The sequence below is a fragment of the Trachurus japonicus genome, chromosome 11 (genome assembly GCF_045865225.1).
Source record: "Trachurus japonicus isolate A0001 chromosome 11, Traja_1.0".
Classification (NCBI taxonomy): domain Eukaryota; kingdom Metazoa; phylum Chordata; class Actinopteri; order Carangiformes; family Carangidae; genus Trachurus; species Trachurus japonicus.
Window position 1 is genome coordinate 20,264,121 of NC_140917.1, and position 16,902 is coordinate 20,281,022.

Here is a 16,902-nt window from a genome sequence, read left to right on the forward strand (position 1 = left end):
TCGCGCATGCCATCTCTGGTCTGAGTGCCGTAAATCGTTTCATCTGGTGCACCGACCCGACCACTGCCTCCTGAAGGTGAAGAGTTACACTATTTAGAAATAGCTTATACTCCCGCCGACAGCCTCATTTGTTGTCGGAGGTCAAACAGAGACATCAGCAGAAAAGAGAGACTTTTGCATATCCAGTTAAAGGTTCTTCATAGGGGCTTTAATACAACACCTGTCAACTTGGTTGCAAAGCACTACTGACATTTAAAATAAGTAGGTGAGAGGGCAGAAAGTTGTTTTATCACTGTCAGGCAGCCTCCTTCGTTGTTTACTGAATATTCACACTGAAACTCGACGGCGTTTAAAAGGTTTGTTTTTAGATATAAAGAATGCAGTGGGAATAACGGCTGATTGTGGATGGAAGGCCAAAGTAATAAACCTCTGAAGAGTTATTTTTAGAGGCAATTTTCTCACAAGCTGCAAGTTCTAAATAAATTGCCCCGTTACCACTTCCAATCCTCACAGTTTCTCTGGAATTAAAATTGTTCTGTTGTCGTGACCTTACGTGCCCCAGAAATATTTGCAGCCAGACTGTAAGAATTTCTTTTACCATGGTGTGGAGCTGTCAGAGATTCACGTGTTAAAAAGAGACCGGCAGCGTTTCTCCTGATAACAAGCAGAGATCTTGATAAGAAGAAGGTGAGGAGTTTGTCTTTGAGATGCTGTCAGATGAACATGAGGAGGTTGATTCTCTTCCCCAATGCGCCGTGTATTAACCTCTGAAGGTTGTAGATGTGCTTTAGACCGAATGATAGGAAGAGATGAAAATGGGACAGGAAGGGACACGCAACCTATTGCAGCTGTGGTAGTTTTGTCTTTGTTATACAGATGTTATTAGCACAACACACACACACATGCACATGTATATGTATGCTCTCCTGCCTCCTCACTCATCATTTTGCCTCGTCTCATTTCTACACACTGCTGACAGCTCATCACATCCACAGCTCAGTGTCACTCATTATTTTTTCAGATATATATTGCCTCTCTCTCTCCCTCTCTCTCTCTTAGTCTCTTCCTCCTTATCAGTGATAGTTTGCTGTTCTCTGTCAGTATCATCCATCTCTCCCTCCTTGTTCCTCACTATGTTTCCTGCACTGTCCCGTGCTCCCCCTCTCCTCTACCCCCTTCGCTCTGTATGTGTGTGTGTCCTCCCCAGACATTTGCCCTTCATAATTACTTCTCAGCCTTCACATGCAGCCGCTCCGCAGCCGCAGTAATGATTTTAATACCCGCTACAGCAAACATAAAGATCCTGCCCGGCTTCATGGCTCCTCTAAAAATCAATAAAGACTCTTGGGTGAGCTCCACATTGGCACACAGCACTGTATTAATTGGGGACTTATCACAAAAAAGGGGCAGGAAGAGGGAGAGGGGGGGCATTATGGAGGAATGAGGAAGAGAAAGGAAGGTTATGGTTGAAGAATTAACAGCAAATACAGGAAAAAGAAAATAGAGCATGGCTGTAACAAAACAGTTTCTGTAAAAGCTTTGCTAACAATGTAGTTGTCTCACAGAAACACACGCTGTATATGTGATGCCAAGGTTTCACATGAAATTATCTACATGGTCCCCTTGTGCTCTGGCTTCTCTCTTGGCAAGACAATACTGTGTGGCGTTCCCCATTTAATTAACTGTGAAATGCTTCTTTAAAGGGAGGAATACACACACACACATGACACACAAAAAAGCGTGCTTTTTGTTACCCAAAGACAAAACAATGCACAGGGGACAGCTGATTGTTGGGTGTTGTGCATGCGTTACTGCAACGAGGAAGATAATTTGAAAAAAGAAAAAAAAAACATCTTGTTAAAATTAAATCAGCCCCCTCAACAATAGTTTGATCGACGGGCCTGTAAGACCATTTATAATGGCTCAGAGCGGGGAAGCAGGAGGGCAGAGAGAAAGCTCACAGGGCTTATCACTCCATGAAAAACAATGTACAGTCTCTCATGGTGTAATTACAGTAGACGGATAAAAAATCCAAGAGCACCGCCTGCTCACATCCAGAAATATTTACTGGTATAAGCCTCACTCAGCTCTTAGCTGAGTGTGTCCAGAATAGCTCCCTATAAGGAAGTTATAGTAAAGCTGTTTTTTTTAGCATATTCAAACTATCGCAAAGAGGAAGGAGCACCAACTGTGGTGTTGAATCAGTTCTTGGTTCTTGGTAGTGGCAGTTGGCCAACAGTCATGATCAACATACCGTAACTCTACCACCGTCCACTTTACATATCCACATCAAGGTTTATTTATTAAAAACGATGTTAGCTTCAGATTTACTAATTGATTTATAGCAAATTGATTCGGGTAAATGTGGTCTTATTCCCAAGAAAGCTTGATAACATTAAAGAAACAATGATAGATAATGATGCTACTCCAGTTCTAACTCTAGTCACATCATAAAGTTAGAATCGGAAACAGCAAGTGCCTGAGTCTAAGCACTGGTTCAATAAAAGTTAAACTTTGTAGTTCACACTCAGATAAAACAGCAGCTTTCCCAGAAATCAATTCTTTAGTTCTTTGTTGCTCAAAAACAACAGGCTGCAATACTATTGAATTAATATAACAAGACCCAATATGAACGCTGTGAGCAGACGACTGGATTACTGTTAGTGAATTATTTAAAGAGCAGATGTATAGGTGTGACTGTCACAAGCCTTCTGAGAGATTAAGTTTTAATGAACCGCTCAGGGAGTTGTGCACAGTGATTGTGGTGACGGATAAGAAAGTTATATCCTCAAGCTGAGACATTTGCTTGGTTATGATTTCATGTCAGTGGCTCCATGGTTACAACGATGTTCATATTCACGAGGTCACTTCTCCCCGTCAACATGTGAAACATACGTGAGCTCCTGTGTTTCCTGACTGCAGCTGCCGTCTGTCGTGTGTTTCCCACAGAACTCCATGAAGGTGATGTTCAAGTGCCTGTGGAAGAACTGCGGCAAGGTGCTGAGTACTGCTGCCGGCATCCAGAGACACATCCGCACCATCCACCTGGGGTAAGACACCAACACACATACACACACACACACTCTTGTACAGCAGTCGTTGTGAGGACACTCATTGACATAATGTATTCCCTAGCCCCTTACCCTAACCTTAACCATCCAAAACAAATACCTAACCTTAACCATTACTCTTAACCTAACTTAAACCTAATTATAACCAAAAGTCTTAACCCTCAAACAGCCCTTCGAAAAAGTAAGGACCGGCCAAAATGTCCTCACTTCCCAAAAATGTCCTCACTCTGTTGGTTAAAAACTCTTTCTGGTCCTCACAACGTAGTATGTACAAGAACACACACACACACACACACACTGCATATCTCATCTACTGTCCACTCAACTGCAGCAGGTTGACTGATTGCTCATCACCACAGCATTGATTCCCTACATCCTCTGTTTCTGTTTCCAGACGTAGCTGCGACTCGGACTGCAGCGACGGCGAGGAGGACTTCTACTACACGGAGATCAAGCTCAACACGGACTCGGTGGCCGACGGGCTCAGCAGCCTCTCCCCCATGTCGCCCTCCGTCCTCTCCCCGCCTCCCCCGGCGCCGTCCCCTCTCCCTCCTCTCAGCCAGCTGTCAGACTCCCACAGACCGCCGCAGCCCGCCGACACCAAGGAGCCTCACGCCGGCGGCACCACGCCGCTCAGCCGCTCCGCGCCCAGCGCTCTCTACCTCATCCACACGGATCACGCCTACCAGGTGAGTGTGCGCACATGGCACACACACACACTTCCACAGACACAGATTAAGATCGATGTACAACACACTCGCTCAAACTGAACATGAAGGTAAAAGATCAATGCGCTCTCTGGATCAATATACACACCACAGCACAATTATCTACACACTAAATGCACATATTGTCTCTCACACCCTCCTCCGCCTCTTTATCCTGATTATGTGTCACAGTGTTTACAAAAAAACAAATGATGTCACAGCGACTCCTGTTAGCTGACAGTGGAGGTATGAGACGCAACAAAAGCAACAGGTTTGAACAAGTTATTATAGGCGGAGTAAACACACAGTCGATCATTTTTTACCTAAAATTCAGTGACATTGAGTGAGTTTGACATTAATGTGACAGTGATGTGTGTACAAACTGCTTCTTTGCTGCTGAAAAATATACAGTATATATTCAGCACTGTTGTAAAGAAGCTAAAAAGTTTGTTTAGTGTAAAATTCATTTCAAGTAGTTTGGGACACGATCTGTGTTCAATTGAAGAATGTCAAAGATTTGCTGTTTGCCAAAATGAAAGGAATTTTCTCAAACATGGAAACTGTTGTACAGAGCTTCATTGTTTCCTTTCAGCCAAGGGAGAGAGATTTGTTATGTTGTTTGTTGTTATGTCAAACAGCTTTTATTAAAAGAAAAAAAAATCTACAATTTAAAAATAAAGCAAGGACACACAGATTAGAAAAGGCAGAACAAGACGTTGAATCACAGCTTTGTGAATTAAAAGGGGTTTTGGGGGCAAATCCAGAACATTGTTTTACAGATTTTAGCTAGAAGCAGAAAACGACACCTTTTTTTGACCTTTGACCTTCACCCTCAGGCCACAGCTCCAGTGTCCATCCCGTCCAGCAGCAGTAACTCAGCCGGCTCAGCCTCCACCAGCTTCACTCCCACCAACAGCTCCAGCTTTAGCATCTCCTGGCAGTCGCCGCCCGTCACCTTCACTGGGAGCACGGTGAGGGACACACACACACACACACACACACACACACACACACACACACACAATTACTCTCAGTCTCATCAATTACGCACATAATTGCGCCTGTGGATTTTTAATGATTGCGCTTGTGTCCTCCCCTCCTCAGGTGTCTCCCAGTAAAAGCCAGGGATTTGGTGAACAGCGCTCCCAGACCATCGCCGTCCTCTCCTCCCCTCCCAGAGCCACCACCGCCCTCAGGTACTGCCCTTTGCTCGCTTTCATTAAAGAGCAAATTAATTGAAGGCACAGCTCACATATTACAGCAAATGTACTCGAATTAAAGCCAAAGCATCTAATATGATTCTCTGCTTGGATTAGACCTCAGCAAGTGAAAATCTCCTCATGTGCTAAAAGATGAAAAACCAAATATTGACTCTTATAAAATAGGTCAGTTACTCGTAATTAAAAAGAAGTTCAGCCTCAGATTTGCCTAATCCACCTCAATAAGGAATCAAGCTGCTTTAGATTGTATTGTTGGTTTTGTGTCTTATTAATTACTATTAATCAGGACACAAATGATCACGTAGGATTTAATCAGAGCTGAACTGAAGGAGGCAGTGTGATGCTGATGCTAATTGAAGCTGCATTGTTCTCTATTGATGGTTGTTTCCCATTAATTAGGCAGAAGACAGGTTCCCATGCTTAAAGGAATAGTTCATCATTTAGGAAAAAAATCTGTGTAGTGAGTTTCTGGCGCAGAGTCTCGTATCCGTTCATTGGTTACGAGCGTATCTCACTCCCTCTGTCTCCTGTCCTCAGTCGGAAGGTGCGCGGCGAGGGGAAGAAGTGCCGTAAGGTGTACGGGATGGAGAACCGCGACATGTGGTGCACCGCCTGCCGCTGGAAAAAGGCCTGTCAGAGATTCACCGACTGAGCGGAAACCACCCCACCCTCCACGCCAACGCAAACGGTGCGGCGCCACGCCAACGGGAACTGCTGCCTTTTCCAGCCAGATAAAGAGAGGGGGGGGAGGGGCGTCCCTTTGCATGCATTTCGGTTTTCTTCGACTTCAAAATCTCAACTTCTCGTCAAGCTCCGCCCGACGCCCACCCTCAGCTCCACCCAACCATTCCAGCTGCAGAAGCAACTGAAGGACAAGCGGGGTCACCTGTCCCATTGCCATCCGGGATTCCCGTCATTCCCAGTTTTGGGGAAAAAAAACCCAGTGCAGCTAAACAGTGTAAAGAAAAAACAGATCTAAAGTTTTCTGCGTTTTTTTTTTTTTTTTTAATGTTGGGTTCTCAGTGTTGCATCTTTCTATGTTTTGTAAAGCTCTGGTTTTTAAATGGAAAGTCTAGTCAAAGAAGTGGTCCAGAAAAAAAAAGGGCAACAACTTTTTTTTTTCCTTTTTGGTGTGTTTTGTCTAAAGAGAAAAAAAACTTCACTTTTTTTATCCAAAAGAATGAAGAATGAGCCTCTTTGCTTCAGTTGTAGGAGAACGCTTTGAAAAAGCATGGAGGTAAAACTCAAGTTTTTGTTCTTCCTTCAACTTGTTCATCTCTTTTATTCCTGAACTTTTTTGAGGTGATCTTTTATCACCGACACCACAGCCTCTCCCGGACTCTCACCTGTTCTTCTCTCCTGACAGCCCTGAGGGGATGTACGGCCGAGGCGGGAGAGGCAGGTTGACAGATAGAAAGAAAAGGAGGAAGAGAGACACACAAGGTGAATGATCAATGCAAAAAAAGTACATTTTACAGTCAGGGAAAGCAGATGGGTCATGCCAGTGATTTACCACGACAGCATTCACACACACAAACAAAAAACAATTTCCACACAATCATAACAGAAGATGGGGAACTGTTTTTTATGTCACTTTTTTATCCAGTTGATTCGTTTTCTTTGCTTTATCAGGGATGTGATTCTAAAGAAAGCAAAAACCAGCAGCTAAAAACTTGGGGTTATACTGTAAACAGCACTATCTCAACAGCTTCTCATTACTCATGACAACTTTGCAACCAAAAACTCCTTCATTTCTTCTTTTATGTTTTTGGATCTTGTTAAGGTGCCATGTTTACTGTCCATGTTTTTTTTGTTTTTTCTATGACTGTTTACCTACCAACTGCTTATGAAAGTGTGTTAAAGACCTTCCTGGAGTCATGAAGTCAGCAGCAGGCGAGGCCATAAAAAGATATTTGTCCACAGACAGAGAGACTAGAGTGCCCTCCTCCTCCTCCTATTCCTCGCCCCACCTTTACACCTTCCCAAAGGGAACTAAATAACATTGTGTTTACTTACATGGCAGAGGTGCATGTTGATGAAACGCTAACCAAAAGGAGGAGGGCTGAAAACCAAATGTGAGGCACTTGCACTCTAACGTGTGGAACAGAGCACTTGGTACCTTTTTGTTAACGCCTGTGGTTACGTTCAGAGAGTTGAAAATGTTGCTCTCTCCACTTCCTGCTGAATTAGTTATAAAAGGAAGTAAAACAAAACAAAAAAAAGCAGCTACTGTATGGCTACTCCCCCTTTTTTATTTTTTTGAACCATTATCACTCCAAAGCTTTTTTGGAGAACGGTGAAAAAAAAAAGCAAAAAAAAACTAGCACTTGATTATTTCTTTGTTTAACGTGCACTGCACCTTTCATTCACTTGGCATCGAGCTGGCAAAGCTTTGGCTCCAGCGTTCGTTGGTGTAATAGTGATGAGATGAGAAGAGGTCAAGAGTGGGATCGGTGAGAATAATGCGGTTTTCTGATTTTGTCATTTGAATGTGTGTTCATTTTAATTCCAGCCTCCCTCCATGTTAGCTCAGAGGCAGGAAACAAAATCACTCCAATAGTTTACAGATGTTCACTTAGTGGTGATCGATGGACCAACTCTTTGTTACGATGTAGTGGAAGTAATGGAAGTGTCCTGTGTCCAAGTTCGGACGAGGGTTCCTGCCAACAGGAAAATAGTGATTTTAGTTTTTTCACATCTATTCTCAGCATCATATGAAATTTGTCTGAATGCACGCTGCAAATCTTTCTTGGCATTTCTGTGACGTGCACATTTAGTCGTTTGTTTTTACACCAGAATTGTTGAAAACCAACACCAGCTAATAAACTCACATTCGTCCATTTCAACATTCAGTACTTCCGCACCTAAAAAAAAGAGTTGTAGCTTATTATGTTTGCTCAGCTTTCTACTTTTGTCTATTTTTTTAGGCTCTCCATGTATATATGTAGTCAAAGCTCCATGTTTTATGACCAATTACCTCGGTCATTTCATCTGCCACCTTGCGAACAAGACAGGTTCAATGATGTTGCGTGAGGAAATAATGTGCTGTTCAAGCTGTCAGGCTTCTGTTGTTTTGAATATAGGGATAGCCTTAAGTCACTCGTTGAAAAATAATTGTGCTTCTTCTATGTCATTACATCGATGTTTCAGTAAGAAATATTTAGATTATCTCAAAACTGATTTTCCATTGTATTATGTGAACGTATTATTGTTTGAGAAAAGACAAATCTATATATACGTAAAGAAAATGTTGGAATTTAAATTCAAAGCAAAAAAAAGATGTTGATTTGGCTGTTTTTATTTTTTATTTTTATTTTTTTTTCCACATATATATATATATATATATGAATATATAAACTGTTTATGAGTTTTGTTTTCATGTTCTGCCGAAGGAAATTTCTGTGGCTTTTAAAATCTGGAAGGAAGCCCACACATGTATTTCACTGCGAGCCAGGCTTGTTAATGCTCTTTTCAGTGAGTGTGACCCGCACGCTCCCGCCTGGAGCTCCTTCACGTCACGCTCCCCCACCCCCCCGCCGCTGCTTAGCGGTCGAAAACAGTTGATTAAAACCTTTATCTTATTTCCAATTCTCCCATTCCCGGTATCACGCAGGCCCCACTCGCAATTAGTTTGATTGACATCTTAGTGTGTTTGCACCCATGTGTGCGCTCACATGCGTGTCGGTGTGTGTGTGAAGGAGCCCCCGGGCGAAGTACGCGGGCTACCACTGAAGCACGGTGCTCCGCTCCTCCCAAGGAGTTACACACTTCTGTCAAATGGCCTGTGGCATTTTTCCTGTCAGTGTGTGTGTGTGTGTGTGTGTGTGAGTGAATGTGTGTGTGTGTGTGTGTGTTGGTGGAGTCCGCTGCCTGGCTCCTGACACTGAGTGGAGTTTGAGGATGTTTTCGTGGGGCCCAGGCGTCAGCGGCCAGATGTGACTGATGTTTCTTTGTAACTCCATGCACTTCCCACTGCCCTTTCTCCATCACTGTGGTGCTTCATGTTTGCGTTCACAACGTCTCCTCCATTAGGGTGAGGGTTAGAAATCTGTCAGCCAATCAGATCCTGTCAGGGTTCGGTCCAGGAACAAGTTCCTTCGGTCGCTCAGATCCATTGGGAGACTGGATCATTTTTAAGTGGCAGCGTCTCCAGGCAGCTAATTTTAAAAGACGTTTTTGTGCAGATCAGATGGCTAATATTAAGATTTGGCCAAAATAAGCTAAACTCCCGCCCTCGTTTAGGGTCGATCCAAATTACCTCGAAAGGATATTTTTGCTGACATTTTTCTCAAACCCGTCCGTCTCCTCATAGATCAGCGAGGAACTCTGGGATTTGTTCATGGACTGTGATCTGGCCTGCATCTTTGTACTGAAAACATCTCGGTCCCATTCACTTCCAGTGGCACAAAGATGGCCTTAGCATGAAGGTGTTTTCAGAGACACTCAGCCCAGGCCTGTCTTGGCCGACTGCACACACTGGTGCTGAGGCCTCGGCAGGGGGGGGGGGGGATGGAGGTGCTATATTCCCGTGCAGTGCTGTTTCTCCCATGTGTCCTCTGGTCTTACTAACTCCATTTTGTACACTATGTGATGCTGTAGAACATGAAAATAAAAACACCCTGCCTCAAGTCAAACAAGTGTCCCGACACAAGTTAGTGAGGGGGCTCCTTCTCCTGCCTCCTCATCAGTGATGCTTTTATTTTGGTGACTGTTTCCTCATTTTGTACTGATGGCAAATTATTTCATCTGAGCATTGGAGCGCCTTCAGCAAATCCCAAACAACAAAAAAAAATATCCGACACTCAAGTTCAACAGTATATTCTTTAATTTGGAAGCAGCATCTGACTCGAGGTCCATTTACAGTACTGTATGTGTTGGTCCTGGAGCTTCTGGCCATATTTTACAGTCTTCATCAGCAAAGTTTATGAGTTATTTTCATGATTGTGTCATTTCATAACAAATGAGCAAATTTCATCCGCTGAAGTATCAGCAAAATATATTTAAAGTACCAAAAGTAAAAGTACTCTTGATGTAGAACAACTTCTTTTACAGTACAGTAATATCCTTTTTTTTTTTGTACTTTTTGGTAGGCATTGGGGTAATTTAACTACCTTAATTCACTGGGTAGCTAAATCAGCGCATGGTAATATGTTAGTTAATATTTTATATCACTAATCTAACCTACTCACTCTCCATTACTGCAGATAAAGACCATGCAATTTGGTCTGAAGCCCCAGAGGGAGTGAGTAAATGGGCCCTGAGTTGAAGCCTCCATATTATTTTGCATTTTGCATCAAATATGACAACCTACTAATATTAAACAGTCACCCATAGTTATATTTCAGCTCCAACATTTGCAAAAAATGAAAGATTTGATCTGCTCTCTGTGTCCTGGAGGTCAGAATGAGCAGAAATGTTAAAGTCATTGAATAATTTGCTTCTTTTTAGGCAAAACTGGCAGATGAAGCGGGGGATCACGACACTCATCACTTTACTCCCAAATTGACACCCTGATGGTGCCAAACATGCCATATGGTACCATGCTCCTGATCTGATCATCTAGTTTACTCATATTAGAGCAGCGCTGAGCTCTGGGCCGTGAAACCTGCAGGGAGCCAGCAGCTAAACGTGAGCTCAGAGCACGGGCTGCCATTACAAACATGTTCGCACAGCAGAATTAAAACTGTGGCATCAAAGAGCCACAATAGGCGGTCTTGTTACTCTAGTGCGGGTGATATGAATACTTATGAGGACTCTCTCCCCCCCCTGTCAAATGCAGCAGTGGTGGCTGGTGTGGCTTTTGTTCTCTGCTGTGTTTACCCCCTCTGCTGCCGCCTATTAAAGGACTGAGCGTTCAGCCGTGATTTATAAGCTGAGTAAAACAAGATGGCATTATTCTGCTTACGGACGGCATAAAAATCAACTCTTGTGAGTTATGAGGGATCTTTGATGTATATGTCCTCCTAACACACACACACACACACACACACACATAATGTCTGTGCACGATTGTCCAGCAGAGCCACTGAGCAGTGATGGCTTTAACAGCAGTCAATGTGTTGACAGTTTTATAAGAATTCCTGCTTTATGTACCTGATCCTTACCCAGATCAATATTTCATACATGACAAGACTTGTTTGTGACAAGGGGCTGACACTTATTATACCTTATATCACCCAAATAGAGTCAATATATGCTACAATATATACAGATTAAGCTGCAGTACAGTATATCTAAGCTACAGTATCAGTGTATCGGTATATTGGTGTGATATCCCCCACTTTATTGCTCTCAGTCGTCCTTATGATTTCAGTTGTATCTGCACCGTCAGCTCCAGAAGTTGAGGTTAAAGTGACAGGTTGTGCCTTTAGTCAGGTGCCCCCCCCCCCCACCTCTTTCCCACCACCATCGCCCACCACCTCCCTGGGTTGCAGATCACAGGGGTCGTTATCTGCCCCACTGACCTGCATCTCCGCCACACAGCCCCCCCCCCCCCTCCCCCCAGCAGGTGGCGCTCTGCGGAGCTCTGACGTCACGTCGAAGAAAGATGGATTTTTTTTTTTTTAAATGGATTTAATTTCAATTGTGCTTAAAAGTACAGAAAATTGACTGCGCACGGTTGAGTGCGCCTGAGTAGTCATAGCGTTGCCTTGCATGACCCTAAGTATAGATTGCGTAGCAGTGTGTCTGTGAAGTGTCCAGATCCCATCAAACTGTAGGGCTAGTTTCCCTGGCAACCATACTGGCAGGCAGGCTTATGCATCCCTGCTCCCCCTAGCTGCTGCCGGTGCCGGCCGGGGCAGGGCGATGTTGTTGTCAATAAAAAAAAAAAAGAGGAGGGGCCCTCCCTCCATCCTTCTTTCATTCGTTCAGGAATGTGAAGGAGGAGGAGGAGGAGGAGGAGGAGGAGGAGGGTCGGACAGAGGGTGAAATGGCTCCTGCAAACACTCAACCCACCCACCCACCCACCCCAACACTAACAATTAAAAAAAAGATGAAGTCTTCAGTGTGTGTGTCTCCAGGAGCTGCTTCACCCTGGTTGTGGTTTTTCTGTAGAGGGTTCATATAGGAGTCCTGAATGTGCCTTGATGAGCGTAGAGTTTCGAGAGTGGACCTCAGCAGTCGCCGCATAACGTGTAGAAACTCTGCGTGGCAGGTGTGTTGCTGTGATGTGCAGGGCCACAGCGACGGTGAAGGAATGTCTCTGGTGCTGGCTAGTCTGAGTTCTGCTTTCTTCTACTTATACTTCAAAGATTTGTGATACAAAGAAATGTCCTGTGAGTTGCGTTCAGAGGCCCCTTTGGCCCTTTCTTGGTTCTAGAAAGACGTTGCAGAGGGTGACTTTTCTACTCTTTGCTGTACACTATTTTTTGATCGAAACTTATGATGATACTGTGTTTCAGTGTGTGTGGTTTTTCTCTCTCTCTCTCCCTGTCTGTTGTTTCCCGCCCTCTCTTTGCTTTCCCAAACATGACCCCTCTCTCCCTTCACTACAAGGGCTTGTAGATAAATGTACGTCGACGTGAAGAGTCGCTGTTGATGTGCAATCTAGAAATGTTTGGGAAATCAAGGAAGCCTCCTTCAGCAAACAGCATGTTGAAACAGTCAGTGAGATCATCCATTTTTAGTGCAGAGCTGCTAAGTGATTTCCACAGGAACCTGAACAGGCATCACTTTCTCTCTGCGTGCGAAGAGGGTGAATAATAATCATGTGTTTAACAGGCAGACAGAGAAGAAGTAGAAGAAAAAAAAACTCTCTCATCAGCCTGAATTCTATTATTGGAACTGAATATTAATTGATAAAAACCTTAAAGAAGTCTTCATCTCATTATTTCAGGCTATTTGGGCCACACAGCTCCTTCAGATTTAACTTGAATATGCAACAGAGAGAGGAGACCCCGCCCCCTCTCTTTAAACTGGATCGTCTCATTGGCTGTTTTCTCTGATTTACAATCATGTAGACCTCAAGAACTCAATGACTGTCGCACTGGATTTTTACACTTTTTTCAAACAGTACATAAACTATATGCTCTGGTCTAACTTGTATTTTTTAATACTGCATGTGCATGCAAATAAGGAAATTATGGAGTATATGACTTTATATAAATGTGCTCTATTTGTGCTGTGGCGTCCGTGACAGGGGTTGAGAGCAGCTGGAGGAGGACCTCTTGTCAAATATTAGGAGACAAATGTAAACACATATAGGAACTCAAACAGAGCAATACATTATGTTATTGGCATTTTTATTGCTGTCCCCCAACTGGCTGAAAGGTAACTCTAAGTCTGCTCAACACTGACTATTCAGAAGAAAAACATCCCTAAATCATTAAGCAGCGTTCTTGCATTTTAAATAACTTGTGTATCTGTTCACAAAGACCTCCCTGGACGGTGGCTGCTCTCCGCCCTGACGTAGCCGCTACAGTATGTTGCGTTTTATATTCTCTCGAAAAAGCCTCTAAATGTAAATGTTTGATATGTGTTTTTTTTGTTTTGTTTTGTTTTTTTCCAGACTCTAAACTAAAATCGTAGATGCAACACATTGTCCTTGTCCAGATCTGTTCATGGACAGTGCATCAGGTGATACAGTTGTGTTGTGAATTGTTAACACTACCTTGTCTGAGCTAAACGGAGCAGGGGGAAGGGGTCTGGTGGGTGGGATACTCTTGCTGTGGTCATGGATGTCCATTCATCTCTGGGTTCAGAGGTGGAGATTGTGTGTCTGTGTGTGTGTTTGTGTGTGTGTGGACACATGTTAGGCAAGAGGAGGAAGAATGAAATGATTATAGTTGGCGAGTCTCATCCCTGTCCATTTTTTCCCACCATTGGGATAAAAAGCAGATGTCAGCCTGTGCCAGTTGATGCTTCCTGCCAAATTAAATACTCTGCGTCCTCCTAAAATGTGTCTCCTCCAATCAGCATCATTTACATCCCAGTGCTGATCCAGAAACAACAACAACCCTGCAGGGAGGGACGGTTTCATTTCAGTGGAGGTTGACTGAGTCAGACGAGAACAGGAATACTTCCTCCCAGAGCTTTTCCTCTCCACTCTGCTTGTTTTCTTCCTGTGTGGGGGAAAAGGCTCAGTCCTGGAGCTGGTGTAAAAAACCACGGGATGAAGCTGCAGAGTGAGCTCCCTCTGGGTCTTTAGGAGTAAGAGTGTGTGTGTTTTTTATGGCTGCGGGATGAATGAGACGTTAAGGAGGAGTTGGAAGAAGCAGAACAGCTGATAGAGGAAATTAGGTCAGACAGTTTTTTCAGTCCACCTTAAATCACATCACTCAGCATCATGAATATGCAACTTAACATCAAACGCTTGTCACCTGTGTTATCTTTCATGGCGGCCTTTAGGGACATCCGCTGATATTACACAACCCAGACCCCCAGCATTCTCTCACACACACACACACACACACCACACACACAGTGTATGAGTGAAAGAGGTGTGAAAGCCAACAGTGTTAGATCATGTCATCGGGGGCGATGTGTGCTCACGCTGCTCAACATATGTCCCCGTGGCTTCGGGTCTCATCCTGCGATGATGTGAAGAGCTCGCTGGTGGAGGCCGCTCGCGTCTCGCCATGCAGGCCTCTGCTCCAAACTACCATCAACTCAATGTGTGTGTGTGTGTGTGTGTGTGTGTGTGTGTGTTTGTGTGTGGTGAGAGATGATGAAGTGTGTGTTTCCACTGACCGCCCGAGGTATGTCCCATCTGCTCAGCGTAGCATTTACACCTCCTCCTGTTTGTCTGTGTTTGTGTGAGGGAAGTGTGAGCACAAAGGCTCACTGTGGGCATGTGTGTGTGTGTGTGTGTGTGTGTGTGTGTGTGTGTGTGTGTGTGTGTGTGCACCTCTACCCCATTACAAAGCCCGATCAAGCCATTCCTGCAGCCGTAAATGCACAAGCTGTCATACCTCATGCACTATCAACTAGTATATCCACATAACATTATAAAACTGCCACCCCTGCTGCTTTCTCACACCAGACAACGCCTATGTGCTCCATTGTCACACCGGCATCTGCAGAGCGTCATCCTCCTCCATCACATGACCAAAATTAAATGAGTTTATGATGCTTGATACAAGGTCACATTTTGAGCTCAGGCTGCAGGTTGAGCAGAGCAGAGGAGTCAGGGCATCAGCGGAGTCAAGCTCACCAAAGATGTTTGGTGTCTTAGCGGAGCCCGGGGAGCTGTTTGTGTCCGGGGCGTATCGGGAGTCATTGAATTATTGATGAGGGCCATGAGAAACGGCAACATGTAGACACAGGCTCCATCTGTGACCTCCAGTTGATAAGGATCGTTGTTGTCCATGAAATCGGCAGCTTCCATCCTCACCGTGAGGGGAGCAGCCGGTTCAAACCGACGTGGGTGGGTGGGGGGAGGGGGGAAAGAGACTAATATGGATTAGTTTTGAAACAAGCAATATAGCGTTTTTTTTAATATCTGGAAACTCAAGAAATGGAGGGATTTCTGTAGAGTGTGGCTGTGGATATTCTTCCTGTCTGCACAACAGCAGAAAAAAAAAAAGTGGTCACAAGACCTGATTTTCAACAGGGCCATAATCGGACCCATTAGAGGGGGTAGGGGTGGGGGAGGGGGATAAGAACTGATTGTGGAAAAATACTCTATTGCATGATCTGTTTATATTGTAGAAAAAGTCACAAATGACTCACTGTCCCTCACAAAGAGTTCAAAATTGAAATTGATAGTGCAAACATTTTTGGAAATGTGGTTCTCTTATCTGTCTGACTGAAAGTAGAATTAAAAAAAAAAAAAAAAAAAGACCATACAAGTCTGGGTGGGAAATATGAAGCTACAGCTGACCACTGGTTAGCAGATTGAAAACAGCCCGGCCTTGATCAACATGTCTAAACTGGACTTTTGTTGCTTTACTGAGAGCTGGCCAAGCAGATTGATTCCACTCTCATGTCTGTTCAGTGAATGTGAAGCCATCGCCAGTAGCTAGTTAGCTTAGCACATGTTGGATATAATGTATTAGTCAGTTTTGAAGGTGCTAATCAGTTGATTTTTTATTTCCTCTGGACAGACGGCCGACGGCCTTCACCTAGCTGTTTCCAATAAGCTAAGCTAACTCGCTGCTAGCTTCAGAATTTTATGTATAAATGACTAATCATGAGCATATTTTCCAAAAATATCAAACTATTCTTTAAAAAGTGCATATACATTCACTAATACAGGGATGGCAAGTCATTTTGGACAATTTCTGAAGGTTTTTGTTCGTTTGTTTGTTTTTTGCCTTCTGAGCTCACATACAAAGCCATGTTTGAACTGAATGTTCTCTTTCTGCACATGTAAAACTAGGCCTGCTTCATCACAACACACACAAACAGTTGTCAGTGTCAAACACTGAGTTTCTATAAATGGTCAAACAAGTCAACACAACACACACACAAAGCACTTGCAATATCTGCTCTGTCACAGTGTACTCTATTGCACCAATGATGTTTTTGTTATATTCTTTTCCACGATATTATCAAATGAATTCTATGAATATATGATGATTTTTCTCCAAGAAGAAAAATCGATGCACACTGACTGTTAACTCCTGTACCAGTTTTTTTTTATTTTTTTTTTTACTTATCCGATCTCTGTGTGTAGAAAACTGCCATCGTTCTTGTTGTAAATGGTGTTTACTGACAAATTGCGTTCTGGTGCTGTTGTTGTTTGACTTGGTGTACAGTTTAGACCTCCTCCAGAGTGATCTGTGCGACTGGAGCACTCTGGAGGCATCTGGTTATAACTGAATAAAGATTTTTTGGCAGCTGTTTGTTAACTGCTGTCACTGTGTCTTTTCTCATCTCCGCTGAGTGCAAAGAACAACGCTGGAATCAACATTTATTGTCAAAACAACACTCACAAAGTACAAATGTTAGTTAGTTACTAGA

The 16,902-nt window shown here is 43.6% G+C and overlaps 1 protein-coding gene across 1 annotated transcript in view; it reads left to right on the top strand.

Annotated features, from left to right (window-relative positions):
* The window catches only part of znf704 (zinc finger protein 704), a 48,069-nt gene extending 41,544 nt beyond the window's left edge, over positions 1-6,525 (top strand). Inside the window, exons 5-9 of the mRNA XM_085791586.1 lie at positions 2,950-3,050; positions 3,466-3,760; positions 4,615-4,749; positions 4,883-4,974; positions 5,536-6,525. Coding sequence (XP_085647712.1) covers positions 2,950-3,050; positions 3,466-3,760; positions 4,615-4,749; positions 4,883-4,974; positions 5,536-5,650 — 738 coding nt within the window. The 3' untranslated portion in view covers positions 5,651-6,525. The remainder of the gene's footprint in view (positions 1-2,949; positions 3,051-3,465; positions 3,761-4,614; positions 4,750-4,882; positions 4,975-5,535) is intronic.
* The last annotated feature ends 10,377 nt before the right edge of the window (positions 6,526-16,902 follow it).